The sequence below is a fragment of the Aquarana catesbeiana genome, linkage group LG06, assembly GCF_042186555.1.
Source record: "Aquarana catesbeiana isolate 2022-GZ linkage group LG06, ASM4218655v1, whole genome shotgun sequence".
Classification (NCBI taxonomy): Eukaryota; Metazoa; Chordata; class Amphibia; order Anura; family Ranidae; genus Aquarana; species Aquarana catesbeiana.
In genome coordinates this window covers 236,690,958-236,715,296 of record NC_133329.1, presented here as the reverse complement: position 1 = coordinate 236,715,296, position 24,339 = coordinate 236,690,958, and the positions used below count along the sequence as shown (strand labels likewise).

The 24,339-nt window shown below is 41.0% G+C and overlaps 1 protein-coding gene across 4 annotated transcripts in view; it reads right to left on the bottom strand.

The window, feature by feature from the left end:
* The window catches only part of MYO1B (myosin IB), a 429,075-nt gene that overhangs the window by 48,535 nt on the left and 356,201 nt on the right, over positions 1-24,339 (bottom strand). For 3 of the 4 annotated variants that reach the window (XM_073633091.1, XM_073633093.1, XM_073633092.1), the window contains 3 exons: positions 24,072-24,158; positions 19,290-19,364; positions 11,650-11,784 (listed from right to left, as the gene is read on the bottom strand). In XM_073633091.1, coding sequence (XP_073489192.1) covers positions 11,650-11,784; positions 19,290-19,364; positions 24,072-24,158 — 297 coding nt within the window. The remainder of the gene's footprint in view (positions 1-11,649; positions 11,785-19,289; positions 19,365-24,071; positions 24,159-24,339) is intronic. The other variant, XM_073633094.1, reaches the window with a different exon arrangement.

The following is a 24,339-nucleotide window of genomic DNA, read 5'->3' as shown; positions in this document are numbered from 1 at the left end:
CTCTGCCTTTAGAGCAGATTTTGAATCATGGGCAAGCAAAATGGAGGATTCCCTACATGTGGAACTCAATGCTCTAATACAAAAAGTTACAGCAAATGAGGAGGCAGTGTCAGTTCTAACTACTGCTCAGGATGACCATGAGACACGTATAATAGCGATTGAATCCTCATCGGCACATCTCTGTCGCTTACGCCACCAGCAACTCCGCATAGAAGACAGCGAAAATCGCAGTCGCAGAAATAACATTAGATTGCAAGGCATACCTGAAGCAACATCTGGTGCGGATCTGAAACCCACTGTCATCACCATCCTCAAAGTTTTGGGAAGAGAGGTCGCATCACCAATTGAGTTGGATCGTGTACACAGAGTGGGGGTGCCCGAGAGGGTCGCCCCTGAGAAGTTCTCTGCCGGGTCCACTATTACACCCTAAAGGAGGAGGTCATGCGGAAGGCTTGGTGCCAGGGTCCAGTGTACTTCTTCGGAGCCCCTATCCACCTGTACCCCGATTTGTCTCGCAACACGCTGTATATGCGCCGTGTGGTGCGCCCTCTACTGGACCTCATACGGGGCCGGGGCTTCTTATACTTAGGGACACCCCTTCAGCATCAAGATGACTCGGGGTGATGGCAGGTTTATGCTTTCAGACCCGGACCAACTGCCTGACTTCTTCCTCTTTCTGGAACAAGAACCCGTGGATGTCCTGAACTGGCTGGATCCTCTAGACAATCGATCAAGATAGATGGGACTTGGCCCATTCCCGCAACGCCGTAGACGTCCTAGGTCTAGATCAGTCTCCTCCGGCCCTGGAATAAGACAACCTACCTCTCCAGAAGATTGACCCAGAAGTACATTGGAGACTATTGTTGTGATCCTTGCCCTCCAACATATCTGGTCAGGGAATATGTGACTGTAGGAGACGGAACTATTGGTAGTTTTCCTGCTCCTCGCCGTTATCATTTCTGGCTCTTCGCCGTTATCATTTCTGGCTGGGGTTAGGGAGAGAACACAGGTAATAGTTACTGTTTGATTCTCACTGTGATGGGTGTCTGGACACACCAGAATACGCCAAAGGTTTTATGTATGATGTCCCACTTAGTATCAGATTGTCCCCCCCCCAACTTCCTATGTGATATGTGATAGGGGTAATTACTAATGGTATATACTCCTAGGTTAAATGATCAGACTAAATCAGATTATTTTGTTGACTATTTCCTGTTGTCGTTATCTGTTGTTCATATGACAGAGTTTATATGGACTAGGTTAATAGTTGAAGAGGAACATATTCATGATATATGACTCACTGGGCCTACCTATTTAGCAAGACAGAAGCTTCCTCGCTGATAATGGGGATTGGCTCCCCGCCCCCTCCCCCTCCCCCCCCTGTCTTTTCTGCCACAGTGGGAGCCTTTCCAACCCCATTGGGACGGCTCCTCTAGGAAACGGCTGCCCTATGCCCCTTACACGGGTCAAATATTAGGTATGCTAAATATACAATATTTATGCCTGATTTGCTGTTGGGATCACGACTCAGGTCAACCCATCTCGACCCTTCTCCCACAGTAGGACTGGCACAAAAGAGTGCCTAAAGTGTGCCTAAAGAGTGACATTTCACACAGTGCTTCGCCTTAGCGAACACATTAGTACCTTAGACGCATCTTCTTAGGTGTCTTTCCATCTAAAGCTTTACTTCCTCCTTTATCCCCACACTTTTCTCTTCCCCTTTTCTCCCCCTTCCCCCCGCTTCCCCATTCCACCTTTCTGTTCTATTCCTCCCCTTACTGCTCTCTTCTCTTTTCCTCTATATTTTACCACCTACCTCTTTTTACAGCTTCTCGCACTCCAGCATGGCTCACACGGTGACCTCACGCACCCAATTGAAACTTTGTTCGTATAATGCAAACAGTCTCAACATTGCCTCGAAACGTGGGCAAATCCTTTACCAAATGCACAAACGACAGGTTAACGTGCTTCTACTACAGGAGACCCATTTCCACTCTGAATCCACCCTTTCCTGCTCCAACAGATACTTTAATAGTTGGATCCACAGCACCAACCCGACACAAAAATCTAAGGGAGTATCTATTGCGTTCCATAAAACACTCCCTATCGAATTGCTCGATCACATAATTTCCTTATGGGGGACTAAATTCACAATAGCCAATATATATCTGCCTAACACTCACCAAGTCCCATCGGCCTTGCAGTACTTAAAGACCTTGGCGGGTTTCGCGGAGGGCAAGCTCATACTTGGAGGAGATTTCAACGCTCCCCTAGATCCACTTTTGGACTCCTCGACTTCCTTCTATATCCTTTCCTAAGCTACGGGCCCTGAAACGTGCCATCTAGAATATGCATCTTATCGACGTTTGGAGGATACTGTACCCTAACTCCCGAAACTACACACACTTCTCGCATGTTCACCAATCATACAGTCGCCTCTATTTTTTAATTGATCACGGCTGTTTAGATTGGTCCCCAAATTGTGAAATAGACCCTATGGTTTGGTCCGACCACTCTCCCATACTCCTGACACTTTCGATCCCCTCCACCCCAGTGAAAGAGTGGACGTGGAGGTTTAATGACTCGCTACTAACAGAACCAGGGTGTGATACAGGGATATCGGAGACTATATCCAATTTTTTTGCGCATCACGCTTCCGACGACACTGCACCACCCATTAAATGGGAGGCATTAAAGGCGGTTTTTCGGGGCAGCTTTATCCAAATGGGAGCCCGTCTGAAGTTAGAACGCTCGGCTGCGTTAGCTACAGCAGTACTTAAACTTAGGACACTGGAGACTACCCATAAGCGCTCCCCAATGGAGGAAACGCTTACAGAGGTTTCTTCCGCCCGCATCCAGCTTAGGGAATTACACGAAGCATCAGCCCGTACGTTTGCGAACAAACTTGCCTTTCAATACAAATTTCGGGACAAATGTGGTAGATCACTAGCTCGTACCCTGCATACTAAACAACCTAACACCTTTATACCCCACATACAAGACAAATTTGGGGAAACCGTTTCCTTACCTTCTAAAATGGGTCAGGTATTCAGAAATTTTTATCAATCTCTGTACAACATACCTGCTGCAAACCTTACCAAGTCTCCCTCCACTATGGCGGAAACACAGACCTCATATATTTCACAAACTGCATTACCTACTTTAGAGGACGAAATGATAGATAGATTCTACTCCATCTGGTAAAAGTCCAGGCCCTGATGGCTTCACTCCAAAATTTTACAAACAATTTGCTCCCCTTCTTACCAAAAGTGTTTAATTCCCTCTTCGAGGGATCAGCGTTCCCTCCGCAAACACTAGAAGCACATATCACCCTTATCCCAAAGCTGGACAAAGACCTGACTATGTGTGCGAACTACCGAGCCCATATCGCTGATAGGAGCAGATCTGAAGGTGTTCGCGAAGGTGCTGGCTAATAGAATGCAGCCTTTGTTGCCCCGCCTAATACACTTAGATCAGGTTGGCTTTGTGAGTGGACGAGAGGCACGAGATAACACCCTGAAAACACTTGTCGCAGATTATGCCCGGACCCATAATATCCCATTGTGCCTCCTCACGGTCAGCGTGGAGAAGGCCTTCGACCGCGTCGACTGGCAATTTCTTCGCCTATCCTTGCAACAGATAGGTCTGGGTCATAATATGATCTCCAGAATAATGTCCCTCTATACTTCTCCCTCCGCTAGGATCAGACTAAATGGATCCCTATCTCCAAAATTTACTATTCACAATGGAACGCGACAGGGGTGCCCTTTGACCCTCATTCTATATGTCCTTGTCATGGAACACCTCGCCATCGCCCTTAGGAACAACCCAGCTATTCATGGTATTAACATGGGTCCTGTTCAAACTAAAATTGCTCTATATTTCATGTGCGTGACCCAATCGCAAGTTTCCCTGCCCTCAATTATACAGGAGTTCTGGAGATATGGAGATGTAAGTAACTTCAAAGTTAACCATAGTAAGTCGGAAATCCTCAATATCTCACTCCCAAAAGAGGCAACAGCTCTCGTCTTCCTTCCCTTTTAAGACGAGCTCCACATCTATTCGCTATCTAGGAATTCATATCCCAACAGACGCATCCCAACTATTCGCCAGTAACTTTACCCCTCTGCTTCTTAGAACACAAGCGGATCTGAATACCTACGCATCTGAACAGTTGGTTAGGTAGGGTGAATGTTTTGAAAATGGATGTTCTCCCTCGATTCTTATATCTTTTTCAAACCATCCCTATACATATACCCACCTCGTTCTTTAAGAGGCTTCGTCAGATTTTTTCTAAATTCATATGGAAGGGGGAACGTCCCAGGATAAAATATGATACAATGAAGGCCCGGGGTGGAGCGGGGGTCCCAGACGTCTCCAAATATCACAAGGCGGCGGTTCTCACACGTATCATAGATTGGTTTCACCACCCTTCTTCAAAACTCTGGGTTCAACTGGAGAGTCATCTAAATGAGTTTGATCTTTGCCGTGGACCCCTGCGGCTCAGCATAAGGATACCGCACTCTCTACTGCTCTTACTCGCCAGACACTTCAGGTTTGGGACCATCTGATCTTAACCGGTAAATTATCTAAAACACAGGGCCCTAGGACTCCTCTCTTTGGGACTCCGGCCTTCCCCCCCAGCTGTAGGTAAATGGAGATTTGGACCTTGGAATAGGGATAGTCATAGACGCTTAGCTCAGGTCCTTCGCGCGGACACATCCTTGAGAACGGACATACCCTCCCAGACAGCTCTGAGGCCCCCAACAATGTGGTTACAGAGAAGCCAAATAGTGTCCTACATCCGTACTTTCTCTTCCCTTACGAATATACTAGATGACCCATCAAACTTTGACGAGCTGCTTTTACAGTCTGACCCGCCGACACACGTAGTATCGCTATTGTACTCTCTTCTACTAAACATCTCTGCCCCTGACCTTCCAACATACACGCAGAAATGGGAAACAGACTTACAACACTCCATCGCCCCTGCTGATTGTCAAAAGTGCTTCATCCTGACACATAGGATTTCCTTAGCAACTAAGACTAAAGAAAAAGGGTTTAAGCTGTTGACGAGATGTACAGACGCCCAGCGACTATTCAACAGTCTAACCCTTCTTTGCCAGCTACTTGTAGGTACTTGAGGGACAATACTCTACATTTGGTGGGCTTGCCCTCCTATTAGGAGATTCTGGCAAAATGTTTTTGACCTATACTGCAGGCTGATGGTAACCTCCCACACAAGAGATAGCCCTGCTATCTATGATCCCAGGACCCCTCAAGTTGATTAAAAAAAAAAAAAAAGATACCTTGCGCCACTTTCTAGCCGCAGCTAGGACAGTGATTCCCCGGCATTGGAGAACAGCAGATGTACCTACCCTGAGCGATTGGGCTGTCAAAGTGGATCAGATAAGAGATCTGGAGTGCCTGTTGGCACAGGAATCTGGGAGGGAGGAACAGTTCTCCACCACCTGGACCTCATGGTCAATGTTTCGATACTCTGAAGACTTTACTGTATGGGCTGCTGATGCCCCAACCTCATCTACCGGATAGCCATGCTGGAGTGACCCTTAACCTCTTTAACATCCCTTATTCATTTCCTCGCTATAATTCTCTTCTCTTTGCTTGCTTCTCTTCCCGCTCTGAACCAAACACTCAAACATATGAATAGAGGCCTTATACCCAGAATAGTTCAATAAACTAGATTTCTAATATCAGACAATAAGAGATCCCTACAGCATATCAGTCCGAATAGATTGGTCCTCATGACAACATCGATATGCGATATATTAAGGGTAAAGTATATGATGGAACCTGCCCACATGATATTCTCTCATTTATGTGGCTTATATTTACACTGTGTTACAGCATTATTTCATCAGAGACTATACACCAAAGATGCCTCAGATTGTACATATTTAGAAAAGGTTCACCTTAATACTATTTGTAAACTGCCTGTAATAATATATTGTAAAGTGCTTACTTCATCTGTTCTCCCTTTATCGTGAAATAAAATAAGATTGAAAAGAAAAAAGGAACATTAAAAAGAAAATTAGAAACTGATATTGCCATTAAATGATGCATTAAAATGATTTATTGCAGCTAAACGGTATGGATTTCCATTTCTTCATTTAGGCCATATGGGCAAAAGTTATATATGCAGAAGGTTTACCTTCTGCAAAGCAGCGCAAAATGCTCATTTGTCATAAGCAAACCTGGTATGTTATTTGATGGCCAATACAGAAGTTTTAACTGATCTCTGTAGGTGAGTTGGTAAAAGGTTTCGATGTAGGGCCCTTTTGACTAGGAGGGACAGAAGGTTCCTTAACATCTGCTGAACATACAGCGTTAAAGGATCTTGAAAATAACCCAGACATAGTTATTAAACAGGCTGACGGGGGGGTCTAGTCATTCAGAATAGAAGGGTTTAGATGAATCTTTCCAACTGCTGATTCCCAGACCCACATAACCCTAAATCATGACCCTCTTCCATGTTTTTGGTGTCCATAAAACCATTGATAGAGGAGGCTGTTAAAGATGGGGTCCTTAATAAGAACAACATTTTATGCTTCCTTCCCACTGTAGCAACCCTCATTTTTAACACCTATCGAAGGTGCTTGAATCCTTAGAGAATCCCCTAGGTAGGCCCATTGTGGCAGGGACTACCAACTTTTCGAATATATAGAACATGTTTTGAAACCAAAGTTTTTCAATTACTATCTGTCATTCGGAATTCCAGCCATGTCATCGTAATTATAGGTGGGACAACAAATACATGTGGGCTTCCCTTGACATCAGCTCCTTGTATACGTCAATCCCACATGAGGTTGGATTGACAGCTTTAAGTTATTTCCTTTGCAAGGACCCGAATATGAATTCCCGCCAGGTGCAATTCTTGGTTGAGGGAATGAAGTTCTGCCTAGAGCACAATTATTTTAAGTTTTTGGACAGGTTTTATCTACAAACCAAAAGGTACTGCTATGGGTGGCAATTTTGCTCCCTGCTATGCCAATATGACAATGGGCTAATAGAAGGAGATGTTCATTTGGAACAACAACCCATATGCTTCAGCATCTGGTATTTTATGATGTGTTGGTGATTTGGGACAGTAGCAGGGAGGCATTTTCGGCATTTGTGTCACACTGCAATAGGTTGGGGACAAGCTTTACTCATGTAGTAGATTCTAACAGCTTAGTGTTTCTAGAACTGGAGTTAACACATGATGAGCGGGTTATTAGAACCAGAAATCATTGCAAACCAATAGGTGGCAACTTGTATTTGCACTATGTGAGTTGCCACCGCCCATCTTGTTAAAAGAGTTTACCAAAGGGTCAGTTCCATGGACTCAAGAGGAACTGTACCGAGGTCCAAGGTTACATTTCACAAAGCAGTGATCTCTAGGAGAAATTTAAAGAGATGGGTTATCCTGATGATCTACAAGAAGCGTTTAACGCCTTCTTGAGGGATCAGGGCAAGAACAAGAAAGAAAATTCAAACAGCTCATATGTGAGATTTATCACTGGTTTTAATGGTGATTATAAAACTATCTGCAATATTGTCAAACGACATTGGCATATTTTACAAACTGACCCAAAATTAGGCCCACATCTGCCAAAGACTCCACAGATAACATTCAAAAAGCACGTACTCTAAAGAATTGTATTGCACCTAGCAAAATAAAGGGGTCCACATACCAAAAAACATAAGGACATTAGAGCCTACTTTTATAATAGAGTTGGTATATACCAGTGTAGGAAGTGGGGATGTTTGACATGTCAATTCATACACCATGGGCAATCCTCCCTTGATGACAGTTTGGGTAGCACTTTTACTATTTGGAAGTTGTTACCAGCTCAGCAGAATATGTTTTTTATATTTTAAAATGCCCTTGTAACTTACTTTATGTAGGACTGACCATACGCACCTTGCGAAAAATGATTGGTGAGCATAGGAGACTGATACAGGAAGGCAAGGATAAACATAGTATCCCACATTATTTTGCCTCGGACCACAAAAAAGATCTGAAGGCCTTACTGTATTGGCCATCGAATTGATACCAGAAGGTTCCCTTAGGACAGGGGTAGGCAACATCGGCACTCCAGCTGTGGTGAAACTACAAATCCCATCATGCCTCTAGGAATCATGCCTGTGATTGTCAGGGTTCAATGTCTCATGGGACTTGTAGTTTTAAAACAGTTGGAGGGCCGAGGTTGCCTAACCCTGCCTTAGGACAAAAGAGCATTTCGAGCTGCTCTACAGAAGGGAAACCTTCTGGATATATAAATTATGTAATTTGGCCCCATATGGCCTAAATGAAGAGATGGAAATCCATACCATTATTTAGCTGCAATAAATCATTTTTAATGCATCCATTTAATAACAAGGGCAGTCTCCAATTTTCTTTTTAATATTCATTCTTTCCCATTGTGTGTTTGTTTTTCCGTTTTTTTAGTTCTTTTGACATGCAAAAAGGTAGTAATGAATTTTCATTGAATTTATTTTACATGGTATTTTCTATAGAGTTGTAACATATGACTAGGTGACATGGATATAAAACCAGGTATTAGGGCTCCTAATATTGTTTTTGTTACTATAGGCTCTTGGATGAGTCACTTCCCCAGGCTCCCTGTATATAATTCTTTAATGCCGGTTGTACTATTATGACCTGAGGAAGAGGCGTTTCCCCCCGAAACATGGGTCATAACATCCGGCTTGCAATAGGTTCCCTGTGCGGGCAAAACTTGTGGCTTCCTGATCCCCTGGAGGTTGGAGACACCCACGATTTCTTGCCGGGTCGGCAACGTAATTTCCAGCCCGACAGCCAAGCGGCTCTTCTTCCACCATCCGCAGGACTGTGATGTCTTTCCGGCCCGAAGGCCAAACCTTCCTGCATCCCCGAGCAGTTTTATCTACCGCATTCCAGCGGCTGCCAGAGTAATCTTTACTCCATTAGAATTGAAATTGGATAACACCTCCCCTGGGATCGGGTCTATGAGTCACCCATCATCTGACTACAGTGGTTTTCAGCCAGCTCTACCACATGTAAGCCTTGTCAAGCACAAATGGATACATATGGATTTTTTACATATACAATTTTATTTAAGTTTGTGAATAAATTGAAGCATTGATTTTTATTTGATTACTGGTCTATCTTCTCTTTATACTGGTTGGACATCTTGAGCCAATACACAATATAGGCAATCAATTGTTTGAGTCTTCTGCTATTATCTCATCTGGTCTATGAGTATATGAGATGCCATTTTCTGGGATTATTCAGTGGAATTCCGCTCTGTGGAATATCTCCTAAACAGTGCACGTTTAGGAGATATTTATTTTACTTACAGGTAAGCTTTACTATAAGCTTGCCTGTAGGTAAAAATGTCAGACCCAACTTTACTACCACTCTAAGGACAACTTAATAGGAAAAAGATCCTAAAACAAATAATTGTATCCAGTAAAGAAATAATATTAAGAACTTACAAACATTGAGGCAAGATACAGGACTACTATAGACAGTGGGTTTCCTATACAACCCCTACCTAACTGGGGGGGGGGGGGGGGGGGTGAGGGAGATGGTAGACAAAGTGATTCACACAACGTCAACGGGTAATATTTCTGGACACACCCAGTGTCTCATAATATGGTTACCACAGACTGCCAGACAGGAGAATCGGTGTCTGATAGTGTACGCAGGTAAGAAGGTGGTAACAATGAACTGGCAGTTGGTGTCCTGTAACCTAACAAACTGTAAAAACACATAAAACAGTACTAGAGGCACTAACACTGCATACACAGGTTATGTAGTATGCATATATAGTCCAAAGTAATACATTTCCTGCCATAGTGTTCGGAGTACACTGGTAATCCTTGCCAGTCATTAAAACTACAGAAAGTGTCTGCCGTGGGTAGGTTCAGTAAGAATATAGCTCCAAAAACTAGGGAGGCATTAAAAGCAGCTCACCCAGTAACTTGGAGCCCATTACGTCTTCCAAAAACCAGAGGATACGAACATAAAGGGCCATGGTAACAGAAACCAAGATAGGGGGAACTGTCAAGTTAGAGAACAGCCCGTGGAAGGGCAGTAACTCAGAACATAGCCCCATATTCAAAAATGGCAGAGGGGCCGTGAACCCTATCAGGTAGTTATAATCAAACATCTCTTCAACATAGTCCCAAACAATCTGGATATGTAGAAGACATTATGATTTGGCATTTCAACACGGAGACCTTTAATGCCCCCTTGAAACCACTCAGGCCAGTGGAGACCAGGCTGGCCCTCAGAAAGCATGATGTTGCGTTCTATTGCATTATTGCCGCTGAAGTCAGGGACAGCAGTGACTTACCGTCCACCATTCAAGGGCTATCCCAAACCTATTCATCAGACTTCTGGAGGTGGAAAACTATGTGCAAGTTAAAGACAACCCTGAGCTGAAATAAAACGGTCAGAGAGATCAAAAGGGGAGAGAGGAAGAACTCCACCCCTATCTGACCTGTCTACACATGGGAACGCTTGTGAATGTAAAAAAAAAAAAAAAATTGCACAGAAAAAGAAAACAAAAAAAAAAACTCTGACATTATAACCCAAGGGACGGCCACACATCGAAATAACAATCGATCGAAATAACAATCTATGGCCAGAATAATTCTTCACCTTCCCTAGTGTTAGAAAGATGCTTTTTTTTGATAAAGGGCTTGACTCAAAGATGGAGAATGTAATCTCTGCCACCTCCTGATTGACAAATAAGAGACAAGCCCTAAAGGTCTGCAGCTGTGTAGGCTGCTCATCTTGAAAGCCCTAAGTGCCCACTAAATAACAGGAATTAAGGGTACAGAAGTAAGGCTTCAAGAATCTTATCCCTGACTGCAGCTACAAAGATGTATCATGGGTGGTATAAAATCTGAGGAATGTGTCTCAGATACCAGGGCCTAGAATGCTGTATATAATTTCTACTGCCGCAAAAAAAAAAAAAAAATCACAACTGAAATGTGTTCACAGTGCAGGTAATATTACAGAACTCTAGCTAGAATGCTGCTCAACATATTCTGCTTTTCTTGAACATAAGCAGTAAAAGACCAATTGTACAAAATGATTACAGTTTTGAGCCCAAACAGTTCATTCGGAATGGATTGATATCTTCATAATACTGCTCAAAACGAATTGATCATTACCCCTTTATCCTGGAAAAAAAAAAAGATGTAATATGCAGGAAGATCTGAGGGCCATATAAGCGTCTCCAAATTTGAATAACCCATAACTGTTCTGTGCTAGTATAACATTTTAACTAATTCTTTGTTTCCATATGTTCTGCCTTCTTTTACAATATTAAGTGAAACCAAGGCTCATTCTTTTATTGTCGTTAAAGAAAGGCATCTGTTTTGGCTTTTTTTTTCATACCATGAAAAAAATAAACGCAAATAAGCAAAACTCCACAAGCCTCGTGTACTGGCAGTATATGTGAAAGAACTGCAGTTGTCAGCAGCATAATTTCTCCCTTGTGTATCATTACTGGCTTTACCAGTCAGCCTTCTGGCAACTCCACTGTCCTATGCTGGAAAGAAATGTTTTTTTTTTTTTTTTTTTTAATATCTTCTTAACATCAACAGCCTGGAAACAGAGTTAGATGATTATGGCTTGAATAAAAATCTTACCCTCCACAGATGGAAAATCCTTTTCATTTCCTTATGTGTGCTATCCAAAAAGAGGTAAGGCCTTGCTGGCCAATTGTTGTCTATGGGTGACACAGAAGGAACTTTTGTCTTCATCTCCAGAAAGTACTTTTGCATCTGTAAAAATGTTAGATGACCTTATTATTGTATAATATAAATTGAAAACTGCTTAAATTCCCATATTTCTTTATTGAGTATTACGTTTATCAGCTATAAAGATTGAGAACAGGCCTTGAAACATTTGCCTGAAGTCCCACCTAAACAGTCTATAAAGGCACATGCTGTTGCATGTTGCATGCATGTTGTAATAGCTTTAATGGCAGCATTGGTTGACATTGGGGAGCTGGACCACTTTTATAATGTTGAGTTTAAAGCCGATATTTCACTGTTCCATGAAAATTGACAAGTGTGATTAGGTCATCAATGTTTCATATGCTATAGGGGAGTTCCCTTCACACAGTTCTCTGAAGGATAGGGGTCACATCATCTTTTATCTGAAATATAGCTTTAAGATCTTTTTACTGTTAAACAGAAAATATGTTCACCATCAAATAGGTTAAATGCACATGTTAAAGTGGAACTATAGATTATTATTGAAATATTGCTAGTAAGAAGGATTGTCCCACATGCATAAGCTAATCAAGATGGCAAACTTGGAAGAAGACCTGGCACAGATGGATGTGCCTGTGAGGGAGATCATATTGCTGTAGGGCAAGTAAATAGAGGATTTTAGCTTCTACATTAAAGATATGTGAACCAATTAAATTATTGGGGGGGATTGTTTATTTATTTCCCGTTCAAGAAAAAAAACAAAAATGCTTTTATCACTGTGTCCCCATTACTGTGTACATTCTGCCATGGCTAAAACACTGGATGTAAGGAAATGATCACCCTAGTGGAATACAGATAGTAAGACCCCTTTCACACTGGGGCGGTTTGCAGGCGTTATTGCGCTAAAAATAGCGCCTGCAAACCGCCCCTAAACAGCCTCCACTGTTTGTTCAGTGTGAAAGCCCGAGGGCTTTCTCACTGAAGCGGTGCGCTGGCAGGAGAAGAAAAAATCTCCTGTCAGCCGCTTCTTTGGAGCGGTGTATTCACAGCTCCTAAACCGCTCCTGCCCATTGAAATCAATGGGACAGCACGGCTATACCGCGGTAATACCACGGCTATAGCCGCGCTATACGAGGGGTTTTAACCCTTTTTCGGCCGCCAGCGGGGGGTTAAAACCGCTCTGCTAGCGGCTGAATACCACGGTAAAACAGCGCTAAATATAGCGCTGTTTTACCGCCGACGCCCCCTACCGCCCCAGTGTGAAAGGGGCCTAAGAGAACCCAGGTAGTGATCTAAACCTTTCCATAAAGTATTCACCTCTTAAAAAGGCTGGAGTGGGACTTAATGGGTCAGTTTAAATATAATTATTTGTGCAAAAGAGCTTATGTAAAAAAAAAAAAAAAAAAAAAAAATATATTAAGTGATATTCTATCTCGCAAACATCAGCTGAGCAAAAAAAAATATATATATAAAAAAAATGCTTTTTAAAAATGTCTAAGCTACTGCAACAAAGATGACATGACAAAAGATCTGCTGGCTGAGGTGGACATTTTTAACAAAGGAATTACCATAGTTACATAGTTAGCCAGGTTGAAAAAAAAAAAAACAATAGGGGGGGGGGGAAATCATACAACCCCATATACCAGTACTATACCCACAGTTGATCCAGAGGAAGGCAAAAACCCCCAGCAAGGCATAATCCAATTTGCTCCAGCAGGGGAAAGAATTCCTTTCTGAACCCCCAAGAGGCAATTGGATATTCCCTGGATCAACTTTACCTATAAATGTTAGTATCCAGTTATGTTCCTTTAGGAAACAATCCAGGCCCTTTTGAAAAGCAAGCTACTGAGCTGGACAAAACTAGCTCTTGAGGGAGTCTATTCCACATTTTCACAGCTCTTACTGTGAAGAAACCTTCCGTATTTGAAGATTAAATCCCTTGTCCTCTGTGATAACCTTAAAGTGAATAACTTAACATCAAGTTCACTATATGGACCACTTATGTATTTATACATGTTGATCATATCCCCCCTTAATTTCCTCTTCTCAACAGAGAATAAATTCAGTTCCTCTAATCTTTCCTTATAGCTGAGCTCCTCAATGCCTTTCTCCAGTTTCCTGATATGCTTTATGTGAACTGGCACCCAAAACTGAACTGCATATTCCAAATGAGGTCTTACTAATGGTTTGTACAGGGGTAAAATGATATCTCTCTCTCTGGAGTCTATACCTTTCTTTGTACAAGAAAGGACTTTGCTCGCTTTGGAAACCGCAGCTTGGTATTTCATGTCATTATTAAGCTTATGATCTACCAAAACACACAGATCCTTCTCCACCATTGATTCCCCCAGTTGTACTCCACCTAGTATGTATGATGCATGCATATTCATAGCCCCCAAGTGCATAACTTTATATTTATCAACATTAAACCTCATTTGCTATATAGTTGCCCAATTAAACAGTGCATTGAGGTCAGCTTGCAAGTTGGAGACATCAAGTAAGGACGTTATTTCACCGCCACCAAATTTTGTTTCAACATTAACACTTGTCAGAACCGACTATTGACCTTTTTCTTTTTTTGGGTTGAGTCATTTTCAGATAAAAAAACCCTACTCCAGGAGTTGCCAATCACTCTAGTCTGCTTACATGTTACTATATCACAAGGCTAAACTTGTTGACTGAGAACATTTCTGGCATTCTGGGTTAATGTATCTACAACGTTGCGATATACACTGCACTGGCTATTTTCTTTCATTTGTATAGCTTATTGAAAAACTATAAGATAAAAAATGCATTAAAAAATCATCTGATAGAGCAATTAGAGCATGGGGTCAGAAGGCCAAAAAAAATTACAAATTACTAGTTTGAGTATAAGATTTAACCTAATACTTAGATCCATCGCTTTTACAACATACGTATCTCAACTAGTGCTACTTTCAAGAGCAGTTAAATCTTATGTTCACAAACTAAAGCTCAGCTCCAGGATTATCTCCCCCTAAAATATGTGGTATATTTTAGAACTTGCCCCATAGCACCCCAATATACACCCTATATAAAAAGTACAGCATAAAGTGAGCATGTGTATGTAAACATCAATTGCGCCACATATGTGAAGTATCTTGGCAAACGGAGTGAGAGCAATAATTCTATGGCCATAATGCTAAAGTGATAACCTGTAAAGGTTTTGAAAGTGTCACCTATGGAAAATTTTGGGTACAACTAAAAGCACCTTGAATGCACCTGAAAACAAAATTATTCACACCCTTTTAGAAAGCGCACTTGCTGTAGGTTCTAGAACTAAACTGCAGAAATGCAGCTTGGTCAAGAACACACACGACCCTGCTGATGGACAAAGATGTAGCAGCACACCGATGAGTCATCTCACCGTTTGCCATACCCTCCTCCTGTCAGCATTTTTCCTGTTGCCACACTTGCAATGTATTAAAGTTGGATTGGCTCAGAATCCTAGCATCTCAGTCCTGCTGTAGAATAGATAGTGCATTTGCTGGTGTAAATTAAAGGAGACATACAGGGAAAGCTCATTTGGCTGTACTTCTGTGGCTCACAGGAGTGCAGTTCGTTCTGTGATCCCTTTTCAGCAGACAGCAGGCTGAAGCCCGAGTCCTAGAGTCAGTTCAGGCTGGAGAAAGTTTGTGACAATATGGTTGGGATCCACCCACAACCCTGGACTGGCCTCTTGGCGAACTGTTAAGAACCTGAGCCAGCGGCTCCCACCTCTCCACATCCCAGCGCTCCAGTGCATAGAGTGGGGGGGAAGAGCAGACAACCATGACAGCTCTCTATTTTGAAGCTCTGAGAACGGAGCAATCAGCAGTGTTTGATCACTTGGTTCTAAGTCTTAGAGCCGGCAGGGGACAGATGCTGCATCCACCTAGGTAAGTATGATTCTTATATAGTTAAGTTGCAGTGCTTATAAACCAAAGTCCACAGAAACTCAATCCAGGCATAGATATCCAATACAGTTCAGTCAGTGGTGAGCAGGAGGTAAGGATATGACAGAAGAAACCATCGCCGACACCCAATCACACAGCCTCTTATTCTCCTTAATGGGCCCTCATCACAAAGGCCACATCAGCATATATATGATATATAGGAAGCCCATCAATCTTGATACACCATATTCCTGTAGTAGCAGACCGGATGATTGATGCAGCAAACCCAGATACAGCTCTCCTTGTTTATTTTACACTCCAGCAATAATCACCACATATGTAGCATCCCATGCGGATAGAAATTCATACCCTGGTATGATTTCTTGGCCATTTTTCAGAGAATGTGAATAACACAAAAACTTCTTTCACTCATGGTTATTGTTTGGCTGAAGCCATTTATTATCAGTCAAATGTGTTTACTCTTTTTAAATCATAATGGCAACAGAAACTACCCAAATGACCCTAATCAAAAGTGTACATACCCCAGTTCTTAATATCGGGTATTGCCCCCTTTAACATCAATGACAGCTTGAAGTCTTTTGTGGTATTTGTGGATGAGGCTCTTTATCTTCTCAGATGGTATGTGACGAACGCGGGTGTCAGATCCCTGCCCTCCTCGCTAACTTGCGACAAAGGACCAGCCAACCTCACACCACGCTGTCACTTACGTAACAATGCCACTCTCAGCTGCGCACAGCACAAAGATTTTCCAGCTTGCGGGACCACAATCTAGGTGCGAGCAGCCTGAGAGCGACTGTCACTGGGCTAATTACACAATTAACCCTTTAACTGCCACCACCCCTGTTTAAAAGACTGAGCTGGGGGAAACTCGTAATTTTAGCAATACCAATTATAATTTTAGAATAAGTGTCTGCACACACACTGTCACCACAGACAGGTCTGCTCAGAAGTCTTACTCTACAACAGTAGTGCCCTTTAAGAGGCAGGTTCGTTTATAGCTTGCATTAAGAGCTTTAGAGACACTTTTCAACATAAGGGTTTATTATAAAAAGGTCAAAGTTGATGCAAATAAATTATTTACAGAAAAAAGAGGTTTCAAAAGATAAAGACAATATACAGCCACAAAGAAATAAGGTAGAATTGGGAAGGAAGAATACTTGCAATTAATGTCCGAGGGTTGATTAGAGTTCGATCGATGAGCTAGGTAATCGATTTTCAACTTCGCAGATGTTCCTTCTTGGATGGTAAAAGGAGAACTGACCATTGTCTTGGCTTCTCCTCTTTTCTGTAAAATCAAAGGGGGTGTTGACAGCGACCAGTGACCAATCGTCTGGTCATCTTGTTTAGGGGTTGGGAGGTGTCTACACTTATGACCTTGTCCCAGGTACACTTTGTGATACATATTCATATCTCTGCATTTCTACTGTTTATAGACTGCAAATATCCATATTATTGTTCAGCGTGAGATTTCCTTCAAAACAAATATAAACATGCCATGTCTATAATGTCTAGGCTACGTAGGAGGAATAAGGTGTACCAGTGGTTTCCCATATGACTTGACATAGGGGTGTCTGGACTTGAAATGTTACAAAATTTCCAAGGAAACTAAATATGTCCATATTATGGCTGTGCTATTACTAAGTCGGAAGTAATGAAACATGCTGAAATTTCATACTTATTCCACTGTTTTAAGCTTTATGTGCATTCAGACATTTTACAACCGGGGCCTGTTGGGTCTCTGAATGGAGATGGTGACAGTTTTACGACAGGCCTGAACATCTTGCCAGTTCAACAGGCTGTTTTTACTGACCTAGCCTGGTTCTGTTTTCTGTTGAGATAACCTTTCTTTCCTTTGAAATTTTAAAAGTTTTGAATTCCTAAGACAAGGGAGGAGGGAGTTCAGATTTCTCTGTAATGTATACGGTTAGCCAAGCTGTCATGGCTGCTTTCCAAACAACATGGCAGCTAGCTACAGCGTTTCATGTCCAGTACGTGATATCGTTACAGGTGAGGCTGCCCATTCCTCTTGACAAAAAGCCTCCAGTTCCTGTCAATTCTTTGGCGGTCTTGCATGAACTGCACGTTTGAGATCTGCCCAGAGTGGCTCAATAATATTGAGGTCAGGAGACTGAGATGGCCACTCCAGAACCTTCACTTTAATTCTGCTGTAGCCAATGACAGGTCGACTTGGCCTAGTGTTTTGGATCATTGTCATGTTGGAATGTCCAAGTACGTCCCATGCGCAGCTTCCTGGCTGATGAATGCAAATGTTCCTCCAGTATTTTTTGATAACATACTGCATTCCTCTTGCCAACAATTTTGACCAAATTTCCTGTGCCTTTGTAGCTCACACATCCCCAAAACATCAGCAATCCACCTCTGTACCTTTCATCATAAGCCTTGTTGACTCCTCTTCAAATGTAGCATTTATGGTTGTGGCCAAAAAGCTCAATTTTGGTCTCATCACTCCAAATGACTTTGTGCCAGAAGGTTTAAGGATTGTCTCTGTGCTGTTTGGTGCATTGTAAGCGGGATACTTTGTGGCATTTGCGTAGTAATGGCTTTCTTCTGGTGACTCGACCATGCAGCCCATCTTTCTTCAAGTGCCTCCTTATTGTGCATCTTGAAACAGCCACACCACATGTTTTCAGATAGTCCTGTATTTCCCCTGAAGTTGTTTGTGGGTTTTCCTTTGCATCCCGAACAATTTTCCTGGTAGTTGTGGCTGAAATTTTAGTTGGTCTACCTGACCGTAGCTTGGTTTCAACAGAATCCCTCATTTTCCACTTCTTGATTAGGGTTTGAACACCTCTGATTGACATTCTCAATTCCTTGGAAATTTTTTTTTTTATCCCTTTCTTGTTTTATACAGTTCAACTACCTTTTCCGCAGATCCTCTTAACGTCAGTACAGCACTGGATGAAAGATGCAAGGGTGTGTCAGGAGTCCAGAAACTCATTGTCCTTTTATACACACACACTAATTACAAGCAAACAGATCACAGGTGAGGATGATTACCTTTAATAGCCATTCAAACCCCTTTGTGTCAACTTGTTTGCATGTTATCAGGCCAAAATCACCAGGGTATTTACATTTTTGATCAGGGTCATTTGGATATTTTCTGTTGCCATTATGATTTAAAGAGAGTAAACACAGTTGATTGATAATAAATGGCTTCAGCCAAACGCTAACCATGAGTAAAAAATGTTTTTGCGTTATCATTCATATTCTCTGAAAAAAGGCCAAGAAATCATAAATCCTGTCAGGGTATGTAAACTTATGAGCACAACTGCACCTACCTCCTGCTCACCACTGCTGAACTGTATTGGATATCTATTCCTGGATTGAGTTTCTGTGGACTTTAGTTTATAAGCATTGCACCTTAACTATATATGCTGTTTATTGATCCTTCAGTATTGTGCTAGCTGCTGGTATTTTATTATCACTATTTGTATGAGAGATTTCAGCGCAGCAGATTTTTATTTATTTTAAGTATGATTCTTAAAAAAAAAAAAAAAAAAAAATCCCCTACTTCTCTTTTAATTTAATCCTTTTTAATACATACATGACTGCATTTCTTATATTTGCATGGAGTTAATTTTTATCAAATATATGGACAAAAATGGAACAAGACAATGCCAAACATAATCTACTTACTATTCTCTGTATTGTGAATTCATAAATCTTCTTTCCAGCATTTGCACGGAAAAACTTTCTGTACTCTCTACGTACCTAAACAGAGGTAAAGTTCTGTTAATGGAATTATTTTGATGATCAAGTAAAAGAGACACATACAATGACAACCAAAGGCCAAGTTTAACTGGAAATAGAACAAAATTAGGCTTGCTGCAATTTACAATATGATTGTGGAGAGCAGCAACGAGTGAGTTGATTCATAAATATGTTGAATCAGTGAACTACAAATATCCTAATTCACCCAAATATTTATATGCAGATTCATTAAAGTATTGTACTGTGTTAGCCATAAATAAATGCAAAAAGTTGGAGTTTAAATGATACACTTTATTTAACAACTTGAGTTATTAAGGGCGCAACTTTTGCGCATAACATTTCTCTGTAAAAAGCCTGAAGAAGGAATCCGTGTTATTCAGAAAGTTTGCAACAACAACTTCGGTTAAGCAATAAAGAGTATCACTCCAAACTTTCTGCATGCAGATCTATCAATACATTTGTGCGATTCTTCTTAGATCTGCCAAATCAGCATGCAAATATTTAGGCAATTAAAAATAAGCATATCAGCGATTCTCCTGATTCAATCACCACTAATGAAAGGACAGATGACATTCAAACAATGCCATAGATATCACTAAACAGATACACTGTAAAATGTAATAATTGAAAATGAATAATATTATGTTTAGGATTTAAGTGTTTAACTATTATACTTAAAATGAAATATGTATGGATTTGTAGCATAAAGATGACTGTCCATCAGACTGGTTGAAGAATTCTAGTCTACCAAACTTGTGGATGAAGTCTCTAGTCAACCAAACTTACAAGAAAATGCTCACAAACTGAAAAAGGGGGAAACTGTATAATCTAGGTCCTGGGATAGGCATGCAGTTCCTCAGAGTCTGTTTGTTGTAATCTTTCTGAATTTGTAATGCATAGTTTTCCTAAATGATGTGCTAAAAAAAATATATAACAGTTTTAAACTAATGACGCACAGGGATAGAGGCTGAAATCCATAAACTTACACCAGGCTTAAAGGAGAAGTGCAAGATCGGAAAGAAAAAAAAAAAAAATTATACTCCCCTAGATTATTATTATACAGGATTTATATAGTGCCAACAGTTTGCGCAGAGCTTTACATGAGATGGCCGCAGCATGGATCTGACTGGCTCTAATGCCGCATACACACGAGCGGACTTTACGGCAGACTTTGCCCGGTGGACTTTGACGTACTTTACGACGGAATGAACGGACTTGCCTACACACAATCCACCAAAGTCCGTCGAATTCGTACGTGATGACGTACGACCGGACTAAAACAAGGAAGTTCATAGCCAGTAGCCAATAGCTGCCCTAGCATGTCCGTCGAACTAGCATACAGACGGCGGACTTTTCGACCGGACTCGATTTCGACGGATTAATTTAAAACATGTCCGTCCAACTTTTGAGAAAACAAAATCAGCTGGAGCCCACACACGATCGAATTGTCCGACCAAATCCTGTCCGCCAGGCAAAGTCTGCCGTAAAGTCCGCTTGTGTGTACGCAGCATTAGACCGAGAATTGAACAATTCCATGACTGCTGACTGCTCAGTTTTGGACTTCACTGAGAAGTGAGCGGTGACTGTCAGTTACCGGCTCTCTCTTCCATCACCCACTGTGCTGCAGCGGGAGTGGATAGCTCAGGCTCTCAGCAGCGTGCTGAGAGGTTGAGCCAGCTGCCGGTTAGGCATCTGGGTGTATCCCAACATTATTGTTGGGATAGGCTCTGTGACATCTGCCGGCAGTGGAATTTAGCCTGCTGTCAGCTGCATCTGGGTCACAGGAGTGCAGAAATAAGTGCACTCCTGTGACTCAGAAGAGAAGTATGGCTAAAAAAAACCTTTGGCCATACTTCTCTTTAAATGTCATCACCAAATTCTTCAAATTTTTTTTTTTACTAACATTAGCTCAGGATCCAATTTGTCCAGCTGGTATATAGTTAACAGAAGCATTTTTAAGTATGGTACAAGTTTAGGTATATTAACATTGTAAGGGGTAATAACAAGTTGAAACATTTTGCTGTGAAGAAAATGCAGGTTATGTAGAAAGTTTAGTAGCAAATATGCATTTATGTAAAGATCACTGCTGAAACAGCTCAAATGTTTATTATGTGGCAATTTTTGCCCACGTATACGTCATATGTTTAACAAGATCATAGTACTGGAAAGCAAACTGAAAAAAGGAAAAAGTGACTTAAGTAATGTTATTATACTTATATACAAGCATCAAAAATAAGGCCCGCTGTTAACATGTTTGCTTTCAACCATTCACTAAGCCTAAGGATTAGGCTTTAAGATTTATTGAAAAAAAACTTTATTTTTCTGCACACTATCCCAACGAAATCATCAGTGACTTCAGAATCTTCCATGTATTTAATGGCTGACTACAGTTTGCCCCCACTGTAATGCACAAGCAACGGCTTATGCTGTTACTTGCAAAAATTGAGCAAGGGAAAATTTGTGTTTTTGTTTTTAAAGTAGCTAGGAACCAAAAAAAAAAAAAATTGATGAAAACATGTCATTGTATCCAAAAAATTGACTACTATTCTAAATAGTTGGCCGTTGACTACATACATCTGAATTATTGTTTAACAGAGTCTAAAATGAAACTACCTGATAACTGGACCTTGTATGCACACCATCATTTGGGCAACCAGAGTGGCCCATAAAAAACAATACTATAAAAGGACATTATCATTGACTGCTATATACAGAAATGTTCCATGCAATCATTGCCCTATTGTGCATGCAAATCCATTTTCCCTATGTATAAAAATAAATATAGCACCCGCAAACAACAATAAGTGAAAATTTATTGACCAAAAGAAAGTCCAAAATACAATAAGTGGAAATAAAGTCCAAATAAATTGACTAAAGGTGCTCCAATCCGCAGTGAAGTAAATATAAAGTGCTTCAGAGAAATTCAGGTGTGCATCACCCCCTCATGTATCCCCACTCACCAGATCACAACGACCCCCAGCTTTTCAGTCTGGTGGGTCATTTAAGCTCGGTAAAGAATCCTGTGATGGCGGATAAGATGATATGCCTTCAGGTCCGGAAAGCCTTTAAAGAGTTTCTCAGCCAGAACACAGTAGGTACCCAGAAGTAAAAATAGAAGGAAACATAGTGAAGTACCATTAAAAAGGTTTTATTAAAGAAGGAGGTGGGTACTTACAACAAGTATGATAAAAACAAGCCTCAAAATGGAGCTGTGGGTGTAAAAATGCTGTTCCTGGCGTGCGTTCCACAGGACTGAAAGTGAACCGGAAGTTTTTACTTCTGGGTACCTTCTGTGTTCTGGCTGAGAAACTCTTTAAAGGATTTCCGGACCTGAAGGCATATCATTTTATCCGCCATCCCCGGATTTTTTACCAAGCTTTAAATGACCCACCAGACTGAAAAGCTGGGGGTCATTGTGATCTGGTGAGTGGTGATAAATGAGGGGATGATGCACACCTGAATTTCTCTGAATCACTTTATATTTACTTCACTGTGGATTGGAGCACCTTTAGTCAATTCATTTGGACTTTATTTCCACTTATTGTATTTTGGACTTTCTTTTAGTCAACAATTTTTCACTTATTGTTGTTTGTGAGTGCTATATTTATTCAAATATGTTTTTCCAAGTGATTAGCACTTTGTGTATAACAGCTGCAATTTTTCATAATTTTTTATTGTTTTTTGTTGTTTGATACACCAGTAGCGGGAGCGTATCTATTTAGTATATATATTTTCACTATGACCTTAATCAGAATCTATCACTTGTGTAAAGCGACAGGTTGTCCTAATAGAACACCTCACACCCCCTGATGTTTAATTTATCCATGCCCCCCCACCATTCTGTTCATTTGCAGAAGTGCTGGATCTAATAATCATCTCTTACCACTCCCTGTGTAAATGTTGGGCCTGGGGTTTGGCCATTTAAGCCAGAGCAATGCATCCAGTAAGGGCGGAAAGTCACATGCTCAGAAGTATTGGGTATTATCAAAGGTTCTAGAAAATGAACAAAGTAGTGGGAGAGCACAGGAAACTATCAATTCGGTTTGGCGTGCACAATCAGGAGGCACCTTTAAGAATACTGGCAAAATGGTTCTTATTAACCTTCTCATGGAATAATGATTCCCTAGCTGTTAGACTAATAACTGCTACATCATGAAATTATATCAATTTGGGTCTGTTTAGCAATGTTTTCAACTATTTTTCATGCAGCTTTGATCAAGTTACATATTTTACATAAGATTACATCTGAAATTGTTGTGAATTTTGGATGAAAGTTGCAAATCTTGGGTGAAAACACTGATAAATAGACCCTATTATGTCAATGTGTCATGTAATTATACAATGTGGTTAATTAGACTGTAGTGCCCGATTGTGCAGGTCACCTACTATGTAGGTAAACAGTTCTGCGCATCTCTAAACTCTTATTTAATAACAGTTATGGAGATTTCTGACATGAAACTCGTAAATGTTTTGCAAAACGAATATGCATAAAAATTGTGAATAAAATAAGAATCAATGCCTCTGCTGTTACGAAGTTTTAGAAAACTTTAACATATGAACAATTACAAAATAAATGGTTCACACTTTTTGGAGTGATCTAAATGACTGAAAGAAAAAAGCAGCAACCAGTTAAGAGACAGAAAAGAAAAAAAATCAGCAAAGACCATGGTTAGCAATGAACTGATTTCAATGTGATAGAAACAGTACCTTTAGTCCAAGCCAGAAAGCCCAAATGACTGCAACTGCATGCTTACGCCTAGCCTCCTCCTTCAAGCGTTTTAATTCCCTTCGAGCCTAAAATGTTTAGATATTGAATGGAAACATAGCCAGAGGCAAGAAGGCAAGAAGCAAAATCACTAGAAGAGAAAGTCTCCAAATAGAGTTTCAGACAGATGCTGGAGAAAACTTTCATTACAAAACCCTTGTTTGTTGGTTTAGGACCAACATGCATCAAAAATTTGTTGGCACCATTGAT